General features: G+C 48.0%; 1 protein-coding gene across 2 annotated transcripts in view; it reads right to left on the bottom strand.

Moving 5' to 3' along the window:
- Positions 1–16254, bottom strand: part of VWF (von Willebrand factor) — a 167687-nt gene that overhangs the window by 91956 nt on the left and 59477 nt on the right. For both annotated transcript variants that reach the window (XM_053554967.1, XM_053554968.1), the window contains 4 exons: positions 14291–14531; positions 10305–10396; positions 7555–7715; positions 142–245 (listed from right to left, as the gene is read on the bottom strand). In XM_053554967.1, the coding sequence (XP_053410942.1) occupies positions 142–245; positions 7555–7715; positions 10305–10396; positions 14291–14531 (598 nt within the window). The remainder of the gene's footprint in view (positions 1–141; positions 246–7554; positions 7716–10304; positions 10397–14290; positions 14532–16254) is intronic.

The following is a 16254-nucleotide window of genomic DNA, read 5'->3' as shown; positions in this document are numbered from 1 at the left end:
GTAGAGAAACAAAGGCGTAGAGAAAAGGAAAAGAGTAACCAGGTTCCCATCAGGTGTCAGGGCAAGTGTGGAAGGTCGTGTGGCCACGTCTGCCATCTGCCCCTCACTCCACCCGTAGGGAAGCCCCTCGCAGGGGCTCACCAGGTGTTACAGTCCATCTTCACCGTCTCTCCAGGAGCATACTCTTTGCCCTGATGGAAGCAGGGACACCTTTCCAAGGCCACACATCTGTTTTCATGCCGGACCTAAAGGAAAAGAATCCAAAAGTCTTGAAGGCCACAGTGACTGATCTAATTCCCCACCCGGAGGTCACCTGGGGCTTGGGCCCCCCAGTGAGCCCAGCACAGGAACTAGGACGGAGCCAAGGATGGGGAGCCACACCCAGGGCTTGGAAACTTGAACACCCATCTACACGGCTCCCGCCTGTTTATCAATTGAAGACACTGACCATCCTCTGCCCTCTCATGCCCTTCTGGGGACTATCACCTGTGACACCTTTCTGAAAGTGTCAGAAGGCCCTGAAATGTGCCTGTCCTTAGATCTAGCCATTTCTCCCAAAGGATTTCTCCAAAGGAAATAGAGTTAAGGACAAAGATTAATGGAGAGCTTTTTTATCATTGCAAAAAGAAAAAATGGAAACAATCAAGTATTCAGCTATAGGAAAATGATTCAATCCATTAAGGAATTCCCAGGTGCTGCTCTCCTATGGTGCCTTGGAAGAATCTTAAATGATGTGAGAAATAATTATGCTGTTTTTAAAATAAGAAGGAAAACTATATATACATATGATTCCAAATTTATACATATTTCAAAAGAGACTAGAAAGAAATACAGAAGTTGCCTCCAAGTGGTGGGCTGGGATAAGGGAGTAGGGGAGTTTTATTTTCTTTTTTGGTCTTTAAATTTTTTTCTGACTGTTCTTTAATGAGCATGTGTTATGTTTATTGAAGAAAACAGACACTATATTGAATAAAATCAATATGCATTAGTGCTCTGGAGGTGGGAGCTGAATACTGGACATAAGCTGAATACTGGACATAAGGAGTCCTTCAAAACCAGGTTCCGGGGGCTCGTCCAAGCCACATAAGCCCTTCCTCCCCAGTCCCCTGAAATTTTGATACACTTTCTACAGCGTGTACTCTACTTCCCTGCCCTCCAGCCCTCAGGAGGTTACTTATAAGAGCATGTTACACTCCCTAGGTGGCGGTGGAGGGTCTAAGAATCACTGGCCACAGTTGCACAGTTGTTTGGCCAAACCCACTGTGAGAACTCTGAGGGCAGCCTTGGATGTCTGCTCTGGTGAGGCCCAGCCTCAGATGTCCTCAACAGGGCACTGCACCGTGGTTACAGTGAGAGGTGAGAAGTCCCTGGGCTGGTCAGCTTAGGCTCCATGTGACCCAGTCATTCCCCACTCAAGCCTGAGTTCCCAGGGTTTGGGACGAGACAAAGCAGATAAAGCCCTGGGGACAGGGCAATCTCAGGCTGAACAAAGGGCTTTCATGTCAAGGATCCAGACTAAAATTGTGTGTGTGTGTGTGCGTGTGTGTTGGAAGGGGGAGAACAGGCTTCTACTTAACAACACCTTCACCCACCCTCAGGAGGAGTCCTTCAAAGCCAAATTATTTATAGGGCAGAGAAGGGGGCAGAGAGTGAGGAAGGCCAACCACATTCTTAGTGGTTTCCCCTTAGAACTCTGGTTCTTGGCTGAGCGCCTGTAGCTCAAGCAGCTAGGGCAGCACCCACATACACCAGAGCTGGTGGGTTTGAATCCAGCCTGGGCCAAACAACAATGATGCCAAACAACGACAACTACAACTAGAAAATAGCAGGACGATGTGGTGGGCGCTTGTAGTCCAGCTACTTTGAAGGCTGAGGCAACAGAATCGCTTAAGCCAGGAGTTGGAGGTTGCTGTGAGCTGTGATGTTACAGCACTCTACCCAGGGCAACAGCTTGAGGCTCTGTCTCAAAAAAAAGGAGGTGGGGGGAGGGGGGAACTGCTGTTCTTGGAAGACAATGACCTTAGGCACCCAGTAGGGACAACAAGAAGACACCTTGGTAGTAGCAGGAAGGGGCTGAAGTGCTGGAGTCTTCACAGGCTCTGTCACAATTAGGGTCATTCCTGCTTTCCCCCACCCCCACCATCCCCTCTAGCTGAAGTCCCAGGCCTGCTACCTAATGGCTGCTGTAAGAATGGCGGCCACACCCCAGGGGGAGCCATACTGTGCTGCCCAGCACTGTCCCCTACAGCTAACCAAGACCAGATAATAAGCCTCCTTACGGAAACACTACAGGAGGCAGAAGTGAGGCCAGATAACAGGAGGGAGTCCAGGAAACAGACCCTGGCTCACCTCACCTCTGCAGAATACACAGCTGCCCCTCACCTGTAAGCAGGCTGGCTTGAGGGCTTCTGGGCCTCCTGGTCTGTGAGCTGCATGTTTTTACCACTCTCCAACACAGTGACAAAAACTCCCACACCCCATGGTTCAGGGAGTCCCTGCCCTCCCCCAGGGGTCTCTCCCTTCACTCAGGCATGGGTTTACAGGAGCCCAGCCCTCCTCCAATGGATACAACACTCAAACCCCATCTGGGCCATGAGAGAACACTGCGGCCACTCTCTCCTGAGTGCTCCCTGGCAAAGCATGTGGCGGCTCTCTGCCCTGACTCACCCCAGTAAAAGGAGGTTATAACTTGTTGGGTTACAATATTAAAAGAGGACCCGGATATTAAATGAGGGCTGCTGTGAAGACAACAGTGGCACAGGGTCAGATCCACAAGTTAGAGCTGGAGGGAGATGTAACACACCTCACCGGGGAGGAAAGGGTGTCCAAGCCCAGCAGGGGCCTTCCTACTAGGGAAAGAAGATCCATTAGCAACGGCCCAGCTAAAAACACCCAGAGAACCCTAAAGCATTAAAAAAAACTGTGGAGATAGAAATTCATGGGGAAAGAGTGTCACAGAGATAAAGCCATACTGCAGGGCATAGCAGAACCCAGACTGCGGCTGCTCGGATACTAGGGAAGGCCGACAGAGCAGCCTCTAAGAGAATTTTGTGGCAAGCCACTAAAACCTCATGATAAAAATGAAAAGAACCATCTCCGCCTAGTATTGGTCCCTTTGGGACACCAGACGGATACTAAGATAAAATTAATGAATGTTCTTTGAAGACGTCAAAGAAAAAAACCAAAGCAGAAATAATTGTCACATTTTTCAATCAACTCAAGATACCTTGAATAACAATGGTTCCACGGAGAACACAGTACCAGATCTTGGTCAGCTCCAAGAAAAATTATGAAGTAGAAAAAAGCTGGTTTTGTTATCCTTCTCTGAAAAGTCTTATTCTCCCCCTGCCCCAAACATGAGCGCCATACTAACTCATTCTCCAAAATCTTTCTACCTTCCAACTGCCCCTTGTTTATTCACCTACTCCATTAATACCCAGGGTCCAACACAGCTGATTTCAACTAGACGTCTGCTAGGCGGGAAAGCAGTCTTATCAAATAATGCACACTAAGGTGCAAATGACTCTCCCCATGAGGATTTAGGGGAGTATTAGGTTTCATTTAAGCTTTTGCTTGTTAAGCAAAATGAATCTATGCTTATTATATTTCAATAAGCCTGATTAGGTGAAAAATTATGGAACACACAGGAGAGACTTCTGAGCAGGAGGGCTTCCTTGGGCCTTTTAAAATCATACCTCATAGGGTTTACAATGCCCATATGTGAGGCTCCCTATGGACAAGGCCCAGAACCCAAGCTCTAGAGTTTAGGAAGATGTGCCAAAGCTTCCAACCTTCATATGGGACCATGAGAAAACTGGGCAGCCAAGGACCATGGACATGAGCACACTTCTTAGCTGCCCAGAGGTTCCTAATACCAGCAGAGCTCAGTACCAGTTTGGGAAATATACGTTTTAAAGGGCAAGTTAGCATCCCCCAGGCAGTGATACCACATTCTCACCAGAGGTCTGAGTGTTTGTACCTAGTGGTCCATCTCCTGTGTGATAGAAGAGGCTGAAGGCTTGGGTTCCTAAGGGTTTCTTCCCCCGGTCAGCCTCCCAGGCGGGAACGTGAGTAGGGCAGCGTGTTGTGCTTTGCTGCCACCCAATGGTGAAATCAGGTAATATTCTTAACTAGGGAGTGGACGCTTCAGGCAAAAATTGGCTCAGTGAGTAGGGTGCCAGCCCCATATGCAGAGGGTGATGGGTTCAACCCGACCCCAGCCAAACTGCAACAAAAATATAGCTGGGTGTGTGGCAGGCGCCTGTAGTCCCAGCTACTTGGGAGGCTGAGGCAAGAGAATCACCTAAACTCAGGAGTTGGAGGTTGCTGTGAGCTGTGATGCCACAGCACTCTACCGAGGGTGACAAAGTGAGACTCTGTCTCTACAAAAAAAAAAAAAAAAATTCACTCAGGAATTTCCAAATCAGAGAAAAAGATTTGAGAAATCTTCTAGTGCAACCCTCTCATTTTATTGATCCACTGGTCTCAGAATGTGGACACTGGGGTCTGAAAAGTTTCTCCCAGGTGCGCTGACTGTAGCATCCCTGTGCATAGTAGGATTCATGGTTTCCCTCCATGAACTCATTATAACAGCGGTCATTAAACCACCACTTATTAAGCATCTCTCAATCTTCAGTCTTCCCAATGGCACTTTTAATCCAATTTTGCAGGTGAGAAAATTAAGACATCTGTTAAGTAGATGTTAGGAGCCAGTATTCACACACAGAAGGGAGGGATTCCAATATCATACCTTTCCACATGGCTTCGCAGCAACCATTCACTGGGTGGTAACCGCTTAGCAAAAGGTCCCCTACCCTCCTCGTTCCCATGCCAGAACTTTGTACAGTGGCAGGAACAGAGTCTGGAGCTGGTAGAGTGGACCAGAAAACTTCTGCTGCAGCCAGGTGCCAGGCCTGGGACAAGTCAGAAAGACAGGGGCTCCTTCCCTGCCCCCCAACATTTTCGAACAGGTATTCTGGACATACAATGGACTCTGCGGGACACCTTAAAGGAGGAGAGGCTCCTTCACCTGAGGACACTGCTACTCAAAGCACTGTCCCCAGACCAGGGCCGGTCTGTGATGATGAGAGTACAGACATTGAGAGAAAGTTTAGAAAATCTGATGGCAATTTGACAGAATAATGTCATATCTCTTGCATGTAGGGAAAGTGGGGGGGTGGGGGCTCGTATTTTGTGTCTCATTGCTTTTTGTTTCATTTTTCTGATAATCTATTTTTATTGTATTTACTAAAGAATTAGTCCACAACAAATTGGAAATTTAAAGAAAATGGTCCTTCCCAGCCCTCTCCTGGGGAGGAGAAGCTGATCAGGGCAGCCTGTGAGACAGCCTCAGCTATTTACAGAACAATTAAAGCTATTTCTGCCACTCTGTGATACCCTCTGGTTTTGAAAGTGCTTTCACATGCATCTTTGAAGGCAGAACAGGCATTAAGTGTGAATATAACCCAAGAGGTAACTGAGCTTCAAAGAAAGAGTGAAGGATAGTGAGCCCTGCCCCTTCTGGCCGCTCTGGCTGTGATAGATCTGCCCCAAGATAAAGCCACTTCTCTCTCTCCTTTCAAGTCCTCAGAATGCATAATCTGTGACCCTCTCCCCAAATCCTTGGTGACATCCCTCAACCCTACCATCTCACACAGGGGACAGGAAGGACAGAGAAACATCCCTGGGGATAATGTCTGCCCCATCAGATGGGCCCAAACAGCGTGCCTCCAGTCCCATTTTTTGTGGGTTGTGGCCAAGAACATATGTCCCTTAATACAGCCAGCACAGTGCACACACTTAATAAATTACACAGACTTCTCTGCTCTCTCCCAAATCTGGCCTCAACAGGCATTGTAATGAAGCAGTTGTGAAAATAACCTAATCTCTTATAATATGAGCTTTTGAGTTTCTAATGACCTATAGTTGAGGTGAGAATCACCTCATTAGGTGACAGGTCTCCACATACTGGCCTCAGTATGCATACCAGATGCTTCAGGAATACCAGATAAGCTCCTAATGGTACAGCCACATCCTAGGTATGAGCTCGCCCTCCCCCACTTGGGATTGGGGGTCATGATAAAATTACTGTGATTTTTAATATTTGAGACTATCTGTATTGTTTCCTACATAATAAAAAAAGTGCATTTAAGAGTTCCTGATGCTGACATAGTCCTGAGCGATGTCCCTTTTCTTGCTTAGACTTCCCTGACATTGGGAAAATTTCTCCTCCAGGAAAGATGAAGGGACAGTGATCTATGTCCCTGTCCAAAGCTCTGAGACACTCAAAATAAAAGTCCTCAGGGATAAAAAGAGCACTAAGGAAGATTCCCCTGCCCTCCCCTGGTCTGAGCTTCCCCGCCTCACAGACCTCCTCCTAAAGGGCCAAATGGCACCTTCCAGTTTGAAGCTGCTCACTGGCCAATTTCGAGTTCCCACGTTAGAAAAGATGGCTCCAGAATCCTCAGAAGTTGAGACAGAGGGGAAAGGCACTTATGAATTAGCAAGAGCTGGTCACTCTGTTTGGGAGAAGAAAGAGCTGGAGGGAAGTACAAAGGCACACACTCCGATCCCAGCCTTCCTGCGGGACACCGGCGACGGGTCCAAGTTCCCTACACGGTCCTGGCAGTTCCCCTCAACTGGGGTCCTAGGCATCACTAATTCCCCTCCATGGCCACAGGAGAACTGTCCCACCTCCCCCATCCTGGCCTCCACAGCCCCTACAGACCCTCAACCCTCACTTTGGCTTTGAGGAATTGGAGTCGGGCCAGACAAGAAGACAGGATGCATTTGAAAGAAAAAAATCCAGAAGCTGCCTCCTCCCGTGTGGGAAGAATAAACGACATACAATCTATTGAATACAAAACTGGCCAAAGGTTAGAGTTGGGAGGGAGGCAAGAGGCGTGCAGTGCCCCGGTCATCCCCACCAGCAGAAGCTCTGGAAGAGGCAGGAGGAACCAGGCAAATGCAAATCAGCGTGGCCTCGGACCACGCGTGGCCTTCGTTCAGCACCCAAATCCTGGAACATGAAGAGCTTGCCAAGACCTCGGACCCACTTTACAGATGAAGAAGACAAGGCTCAGTGTGGGGAAGAGACCCGCCAGGCCCAGGGCTGGCTAACGGCGTGGTAGGGCATCAATGTCTTCTCTTGAAGTGGAAAGTTATAAACAAAAATGTAAATTATACGCAAATACATGTGTGTCTCTCCCTCGTCACTCCACAGAATGCAGCCGTAGGGAAAATTCTAGTGGATATGCCTGTTTTTACTCATATTTCCTCTCTTTGCTGCCTGCAGCATGCCTACAAGTTCTTCTATTTTTGTCAGATCCCATCAGGGTCAACCCTAGACATTTTCCTCCCAACTCCCTCCCTGACTCTGGTGTCTGACACAGCCACAAAGATTCCTCCCCCAGCCCCTGTTCCCATTCCCGGAGCCCCCATCACCATCCTTGCTTAGCGCTTGTTTTTTCCTCTCTCTGGCTCCACAGCCCCTCATTCATCCCTCCCTGCAGGACAATGAAAGGGAAGGTACCGGCCCTGCACAGAGGGGCTCACCATGCCCGGGGGGCAGAGGCAGCCAGAGACGCAGCCGGTGCTCATGCAGTCCAGGTCGTAGTTCTGGCACGTCTTGGCACACTCGAGTCCTTCTGCCCGTGGGTTGTCCGCAGGGCACACCAGCTTGACCATGGGGGGCCGACAGGACAGACTCCTTTTGCCTTAAAGGTAAGAAAATACGCAGGGTGATTAGGGAAGGAGAGAAGGGATCCACCTTCCACACTGTAGGGGCCATCACGCAATTCAAGACTCAGAGTTGCCCACTCCCTGGAACAAGATGCTGCCCACCTTGGGTGAAGTCTGCTTTGAGCCAGGAACCCTGTGCAGGACTGGGAGGAAAGCCTCACCCACACATCTGAGCTTCTGACCACTGGCCACATTGGTGGCGGCTCTCCGCACCCTGCACTTCTCACCACCCTCAATCCTGCTGTGGCAGGTTGCATTGAATCAGCAGAAATTTGCAGGCTCAGATTTTAAAAGACTTGGGTTTGGGTGCTAAAAATGGAGCTTCAGTGGGAACCGACAAAATCATTCCTAGATGGTGACAACTAATGTAGGAAAAGAAGTCCACAAAGCCTTTAAAGGGGCCCACATGCCAGCCACTCTATTTAAATTTGCAGCACCCCACGCACTGGCGTTCCCCTTCCTCCTCCTGCTTTGTTGATCCCCACCTGGTAGAGGATGCACGTCCTTCTCACCACCCGACATAGCACCCGTTGCACTGTTGGCTGGCTATCCAGCCCACCAGGCCCACTAGAATGCATGATAATCCCTTACTCTGCTGATAATCTACTTGTTCCAAAGTGGACAGTAAAACCTCGCGTGGGGAGGAAGGATGGAAGATAAAATGATCGCCTAGAAAGCATCGGTTCTCCATCGCCTGCTGCACGCTCATCTCTCAGAGGGCTTAAAATCTCACTGTTTGGAGACTTGTTCAAAAGCATTCACCCAGGCCCAAATGTGGACTAATAGATTAGTTAATAAAGGTGGGCATTATACAATGTTTCTAATATGTAATAATGTACCTTGCAAAACATTTTAAAATTACTTTAATAAAATATTTGATTAAATGTAGATTTAATTTAAAACTACACATTTTTAATCAAGGAGGACGAGTAGTTAGCCCCGAGGCCTCAACTGGGAGGCAGGATTACTGTCTGCTCTGCTCTCTGACATACCCTATTTCCTGACAATTAGTAGGTATCCAGGGCTGACTGGATAATGATGACAGCAGAGGACTGATATAGCATCTGTCTTTCCAAAGCCCCCGGGCACTTAATAGCATTTATATCACTGACTATCTCCTAAGGGCAAGAAAGCCCAAATTTTCAGCCTTGTTTTTATATAGAAGCTTTTGCTAGGAAACAGAAATTACAAAAGGTTGCATGGCTTTTCCTAATCTGCAAAGAATTCTAGGAGTTTCCTGACTTTGAAAAGGGCAATACCTTTCAGGGACTAGAAGCCAGGGGTCCTGAAACTGTGGCCCAGAGGCCACATGAGACAGCGTGATTATATTTGTTCCCGTTTTGTTTTTTTACTTCAAAATAAGATATGTGCAGTGTGCATAGGAATTTGTTCATAGTTTTTTTTTCTAAACTATAGTCCAGCCCTCCAACGGTCTGAGGGACAGTGAATTGGCCCCCTGTTTAAAAAGTTTGAGGTCAAACGGTCTATGAAACCAGGGTATGGTGCCCCATGATCACATTAATGTACACAGCTATGATTTCATAAAAAAAAAATAAATAAAAAGTTTGAGGACACCTGGACTAGACTATAGAAGGCCCTGAGCAAGAGGAGCATTGAAGACAAGTCAAAGAGGGAGAATGCAGCAGAAGGGGTGGGAGTGGAGGACAAATGCTTCAAGCGAGAGAAAGAAACAGAAAAATTTAGGGACCTTGAGGTCACGAGTTCTGATTTCAACTTTTGAGCCACCCACGTGCTTGGGATCTTGCCCCAGCTCTAGGTCAAGAGATGCGCCCAGTCAGTCGTGCAGACAGCCACACCTCTTCCCCAGAGCACCCTGCAAAGCAAGTGAAGTGACACAGACCTGGGGCCCAGAGAGTGGGGAGTGGGGTCTTATGGTCACCCACTTCTCTCCCCACCCCTCCTACTGGAAGAGTCCTTTCTAAGCAAGAATGATCTTCTGGAGCCAAATAAGGTCTCTGTGATCCATAAATGGGAATGTGCGCCCCTACCCCAGTATCAGGCCAGCCCCTTCTCCCTTGTGTGCCTTGCCCTTAAACAGTCTAGCAACCACTCAGACCTTCAAATTGAGAACAACTGGCCCAGATCTCCCTCTTTCAAATTGATCTGAGAAGACTTCCAAAGAGAGAACTGTCCTTATCAGCTTGTCCATAGAGAACAAAAGGCCATCAAAGAAGAGTCATTGTCACCACAATCTAGGGGACTAGCTCGCTCACAGTTCTTCACTGAGTTAAGTTAGCCATGGGCAAAACAGGGGTCTCACTGAATCCATCTCACAGATAATTCAGTATTTTCCCTTCTATAAAACAAAATACTTCTTGCCTCAATGATTTGGATTTACACATGCAAAGGCATGTCTCAACCTGAAAAATCACTCACACAAACCCAGAAACTGTGCCAATCCTGGGAGAAGCTGAATCCATGCCCGAATGCACAGACACACGGACAGCGCCACCCTGCTCTCCCCCAGTCCACATGTGAGGCATCTGGGCAAAGGGAGGCATCTGGGCAAAAGGCGAGGGGCCTTCCACGACTACAGTACTCACTGCGGTGAGACTGGGGACCGCTGAGCACGTCCGGCAGCAGGCTTCCCGGGGCTCCACTCATGGTGCAGCTCATGACACCGTCCTCGCAGTAGCTGCAGGGAGGGAAGCCACAGCTCAGCTCTCCAGGAGTGTCACACCTGCTGCCTGCAAGGCCCCGCCTCCACTCACTTTCTGCCCCTCCAACCAGAATCCCCATCCCCAAATCCCTGAAGCAGCACTTGCTAAGATCACATGTGATCTCTGTGTCACTAAACCCTTTGGAATTTTTTCAGTTCTTTTCTTACCTGATCCCCTCAACATTGTTCACCAGCCTTCCCCAGGCTCCCTCCTGAGCATTCTCTTCTCTCACTGTGCTGTCACCCACACCCCCAACTTCACTCACAGAGATGATTCCCGAATTGACATCCGCAGCTCAGACCTCACCTCCCAAGCTCAAGTGTCATCTACATGATAGCCCCATTGGGTGTCTCAAAGACATTTCAAACTCAATATGCCCCAAACTGAAATGATCAGCACCACAAAGGTTGGTCCTCTTCCAGGGCTCACTGAATGATACCAGCATCCATCAAGTTTCACAACCAGAAACCCAGGATCAGCCCTGACACTACCTTCTCCCTCATCCTCTGTACCTGATCCATCTCCAAGCCCATGGACCTGGCCTCCAGCTATACCACTGGAATTCATATCCTCTTCCTTATATCCACTGCCACCAGACAAGATGCCTCTTGCCCAGACTATGTGAAAACCTTCTCACTGAGTATATTTCTATAAATTGTGTGTGACTGTTCTGTACGTATGTTGAATTCATACAAAGAGTATTAAATATCACACCATTTTGCTTTTTCCAGTGAGCCAATATTTGAAAGATTCATCCACTGCTACTCCCAACTGCTATGTGACACTCTGCAATGTGTACCCACTGCCTTTTGCCCACTCGGTCTCCCAGTCTTGGGCATAGGTTGTCACTATGATCTCCAGGCATGTGCCCTTATGAACCCATGTGAGGGTTCTGTGTATCTGCCCAGAGCAGAGTGTGGGGACATCAGTGTAGACAGCCAATTTGCATGTTCTGTGCCAAGTAGCCACACCATCGCAGCAGGTGAGGGGACCATGTCACTCAGCCCAGTGACACTCAGCATTATCCGAATTTCTAACTTTCCCAATCATACTCATTGCTTTTATTTGCATTTCTCTAATGGTAAGAATTCTCAATACTTTTAATGTGGTTGCTATTCAATAAATGTTCATTGACTGACCAAGAGAATCAGCCCTTCCCTCATGCTCCAGCCTGAGTTCCTTCTGGTACACCTGCCCAATGAAATCCAATTTTCTAAGGGAAGTGGAGAGACAGGATGCCCAATAGCTTTTGGCCCTGGTGCCTGAAGTGGACACTCGGGAGGAGGAAGCAGTCATGGAGAGGTCACCTATGTCACACACTGAGAAGAGCCTGAAGCCAGAACCAGTCCCCAGCCCTGTTCACCGAGGGGCTACCGCAAGCCATCAGGACCACCTTCCCCCGAATGGTGAAACAGCCGCTACGGTGGTGTCCTCCAAGTGATCCTGCATTCTACAGTCTGGCCTTTTTCCTCATCATGCTACTGATAAATGGAGACCACCTTGACCTTTTGACTGCCAAATTCAAAGGCCTGTTTTCAGTGTAATATGAAGAGTTCAAGTATTCCTGGGTTCTCGTTACTTGCTGGATAATTTAGGTAAGCAGTAATCTCTCAAAGCCTCAAATTCTTTATGAAACATGCAAGCCCTGCCTGCCCTCCAGTATTATTTTAAGGGCACAGAGAGAAATATCTTGAAAACGATAGCCAGGCAACTATAGCAAAACAACCACCAGGGTGAGGTCAGGACCAAACCTCCATGATACAGCCCTGCCTGGTTCTGTCCTTTTGCTAATCTTTTCACCATTGGCCTCTCCCAGCAATCCTCTTTTCTCCCCTTGCCTTCTGCACCTTCCCCCATATTCTAACTCAATCCTCTTTTCGGCTCCTTGGCCCACGCACTCTCGTGAGCCTCTCACCCCTTCTGGCTGCAACTGTCACCTGCACCCAAACCTTTTCCTCACCCACATTCCAAACCCATAATTTAAGATGTTGGTTCCATTTGTTCCCCCAAGATGTCCTGCTGATAACTCAAAGTCATTAAGATCAAAACTGAACTCTTTCCCTGCCCTCCACCTCCAGAGAGCCCTTTGCTGTCCCTGCGGGCACTCTGCACCCAGGTGCTCACGCTCTGGACCCCGGAGCCAGCCTCCACAGCACCTCCTCCTCTCAGACATCCTGCAAGTCCACCTGCTTCCCCGGTGTCTCTGGCTTCCAGCCCCACTCACCATTTCTGCTGTTATCCCTTGGTCCAGGGCCTTATTAACTTTCCATCAGTCTGTGTCAACATGTCCCTGACTCCACACCTCATGCAGCTTCCAGAACCCACTCCCTAAAGGTACTCCTGTCCAGAACCTTCCAGGGCCCCACTGCCTACTGCTCTAGCATCCCTTACCTTTCCAAGGTAAGCTCCTTTACCTTTCCAAGACCCCTAGGCCTCCAGTCCCATCTCTCCTTCATATTGTATCTATTCCTACCAGAGGACCTTCTCTGGGGACTGGGGACTATTCCCTGTGCCCTTTAGTCCCTAGACTTCTGCTCCACCAAAACCAACCCTCCTCCCCATCATTCCAATTCACCTGTGTTACTGGAATCCTCCTCAAGCTCAAAAGCTACACTGACATGGAGTTTTCCTTAATTCTTCCTAAATGGGAAGAATTCTCCTTTTCTGAATAAGTAGGGCTTTTTATGTCTCTGATACAGCCAGTCTACCAAATGTCACAGTTATTTCATCTCAGTACACACTTACTGTGTACCTACTTTAGGCCAGAACTGTGTTAGGAACTGTGGATGAGGGCCTAAGATATGGTCTCTACTCTTGGAGCAGTCACAGCCTAATGGGTACATGCAACATGTTTTACTGAAATCCAAGCCCAATAGCAATAATTGTGTTAAAAGGAGAATAAAAAACCTGCTTTGGGTACATGAGGTCAGAGGGCTACAAATTAATCTCACTGGAGTGATGAGAAAAAACTTCTTATCAAATGCAATGAGCAGATCTTATTTGGATCTTGCTTTAAACAAACCAATCATAAAAGGATATTTTAATAAAATCAGGAAAAAGTGAATATGGATTGAATCTTAGATGTTATTAACTCTAAGGAGTTACAGTTAATATTTAGGTTAATAATGGTATTGGGGTTATGTTTTGTAAGTTCTTTTTTATTAGAAATACATACTGAAGTATTTGCAGGTGAGGTGATACATCAGACGTTTTCTTTAAACTATTTCAGCCAAAAAGAGGAGGGAGGAGTGGACAGATGAAATAAGAATGTCAAAGTGCCAATAATAATTGAAGTTGGGAATGGATACATTAGGGCTCCTTATACTATTTTTTATATTGTTATATTGTTCTATTTTCCATAATCAGGACATTTTAACTGGACTTCCCTAATAGACTGGCAGCTTCTTTGGGGACCACACTGTGTCTGGTTCATCTTGAGAACAATTCTTAGCCAGAATCTGAGACAGAACAGATGACAAGTAAGTGTTTGTACAACAAATTTCCTGCGGCAAATTTCTTCTGCAATGAAAGCAGCCCTGTTGAAACTGATCATCACAGAAGGCATAGGCAAAGAGCTGCCAGAAGCAAGCCTGATGTGGAGTTGAGAAATGGAGTCTAACATGTACTAGTGTGCAGTAAAACTTAAGAACACTGACTGCCAGCCTGGAGTTCTAATACCCTTCATAGTATGGAAGTCAGAAGACCTAAGCCAAATGCCTGCTGAGCTGGTGATGTGCTGTGCAAATCTGGACAAGCCACATCCTATCTTGGGCCTCAGTTTACCCATCCAGGAAGTGAAGGACTTGGAGGACCATCTTCTGCCCCAGCTCTGCCATTCCAAGGACCCTGGCCCTGCTGCCTGCACTTACCACATGGTGCGATGGTCTGAGAAGATGTCCGCAGGCTGGAAGATCTCGCCGTCGTGGTAACAGGGGCACTGGGCCTTGGGCACACAGTCTCCCCTCTCATCCAGGTAGAGCCCTGGGGGGCAGAAACAGCCTTCCAGGCAGACCTCATTGCATTCTTCATCCGGGTGTGAGAGGGAGCGGCAGGTCAGGTTGCAGGGGGTCCCACACTGCAGGTACACCTGGCCGTGCGGGCAGCTCATTGCTGGAGAGGGGAGAGGAAGGCAGGCCTCAGTGGAAACAGTAGACAACAATAACTGTGCTTCTAGGACTTGGCATGCCACCCTAGCAGCTGTGACCCTAACTATGTCTGTATAGTCATCATCTTCATTTCCTACTACGAGCAAAGGTGCATTTTTCAGCACACAAATGTATACTGTAATATGGAAGCACACATTTTCTCCTCCCCTCAGCCAGAGGGAACATGCTTTAGTCATATCTGAATTCTCAAATCCTAGGACATAGTCAAAATCTCAGTGGGTTTTGAAGCTGTAAACATTTAAAAAAACTGAGAGTGACAGGCAAGAGTATCCCTATGACAATAAGGACAATAGCTACCATGTATTGAGCACCTACTGAATGCCCTTCTCTTCATGCAGGTTTCATGCCTCACACAGTGAGTTAGCTCTCTCATCATTCCCGGTCCGAAAACTGAAGCTTAAGCCAAGTGACTTATCAGGGGCATGGCCCTCAGGAAGAAGCAGAGGCAGGATTTGAACCCAGTTCTCTATGACTCTAAACCTCATGCTCATAAACATTACGCTCTAAAAAGGAAACAGTCCCTTGGCGGACATGCTGGTAAAAAAAAAAAAAAAAAAAGAGCAGGGACACTTATACCTCCCCCAGCAATATGGGCAGAGCCCATCTATCCACAGCCTTCCCCCTCCCTGGCCTCCCACAGAGAAGCCACAGGAGACAAAAGGAAGAAGGAAGTGTAGCAATGCAGTAAGCAACTAAGAGAGTGGGCTCTGTATCTCAGACACCTGGATTCAAGCCCCAAGTCCACCAGTAGCTAGACATGTGACTTTGAGCAGTACCCTCACAGGAATAAGATAATATCCACCTGCGTCTGTGGAGGTTAAATGGGCTCCATCCTTAGAGGAATGCATGGCACGTGGTGAACACTCACTGCTCTTATTATTATTGCTGGGGAAACATAGCCCCAGGTCAGCAGGCCCAGGATGGAAGGGGCATTCCAGAGAAAGGACACCTGGCATTCTGAGCAAAGGAGGACAGGAGAGTGGTCGGGAGCACCCACCCTTCAAAACACTTCCCCATTGCTGACCAGCTGCCATCTAAGAAGTGAGAACCTCTCCCCAGGCACACTCCTCCCATGACTATTAGAGTCCTTCCCCTTCTATTAGAATTATTTCCACAGCAGAAACTGCCCTCCCACCTCACCCCTGCAGAGCATTTCATAGGTGCTGTAAAAGCTCGGGCCATGAATTTCACCAAGGTGGGTAGAACCTCTGGAGAGACCCTGCAGCCTCCCTCACCTACAACCACCTTGGACTTGGTGTTGGAAGGCAGCTGGGAAACTCTCTAGTCATATTTGACATAGATTTTTCTCTGAAAGAGTAGAGAGGTTGGGTCATTGGATGAATATTTAGAGGGCGGGTAGGTTAAATGGGGCGTGTTGGGCAATAAAGATGAAGTTCCCTTTCAACCCCCTGAGTCTATAATGACAAGGACAGATTTCATCCATTAAAGGGCTGCTAAACTGGAGAGCTTCTTTTGTTCTGGGAGACTGTCTCTAGAGGTGGCTTGAAGCCTTATTAAATTTCTCCTTTAGCCATCTCCAGAAGAAATCATGCACGTCAGGTTCACAGACATTGACTGTGCCAGGGCCTGTGCATGCCCCTGTGCGCCAGAGGCTATCCCTCCCAAGGGTACAGGAAGAGCAAGACTTTATCCTGGCCTTCAGGGAA

Source organism: Nycticebus coucang, chromosome 12 (assembly GCF_027406575.1).
Source record: "Nycticebus coucang isolate mNycCou1 chromosome 12, mNycCou1.pri, whole genome shotgun sequence".
NCBI classification, from domain to species: Eukaryota; Metazoa; Chordata; class Mammalia; order Primates; family Lorisidae; genus Nycticebus; species Nycticebus coucang.
The sequence above is the reverse complement of the archived record's forward strand: the minus strand, read 5'-3'. Positions and strand labels throughout refer to the sequence as shown.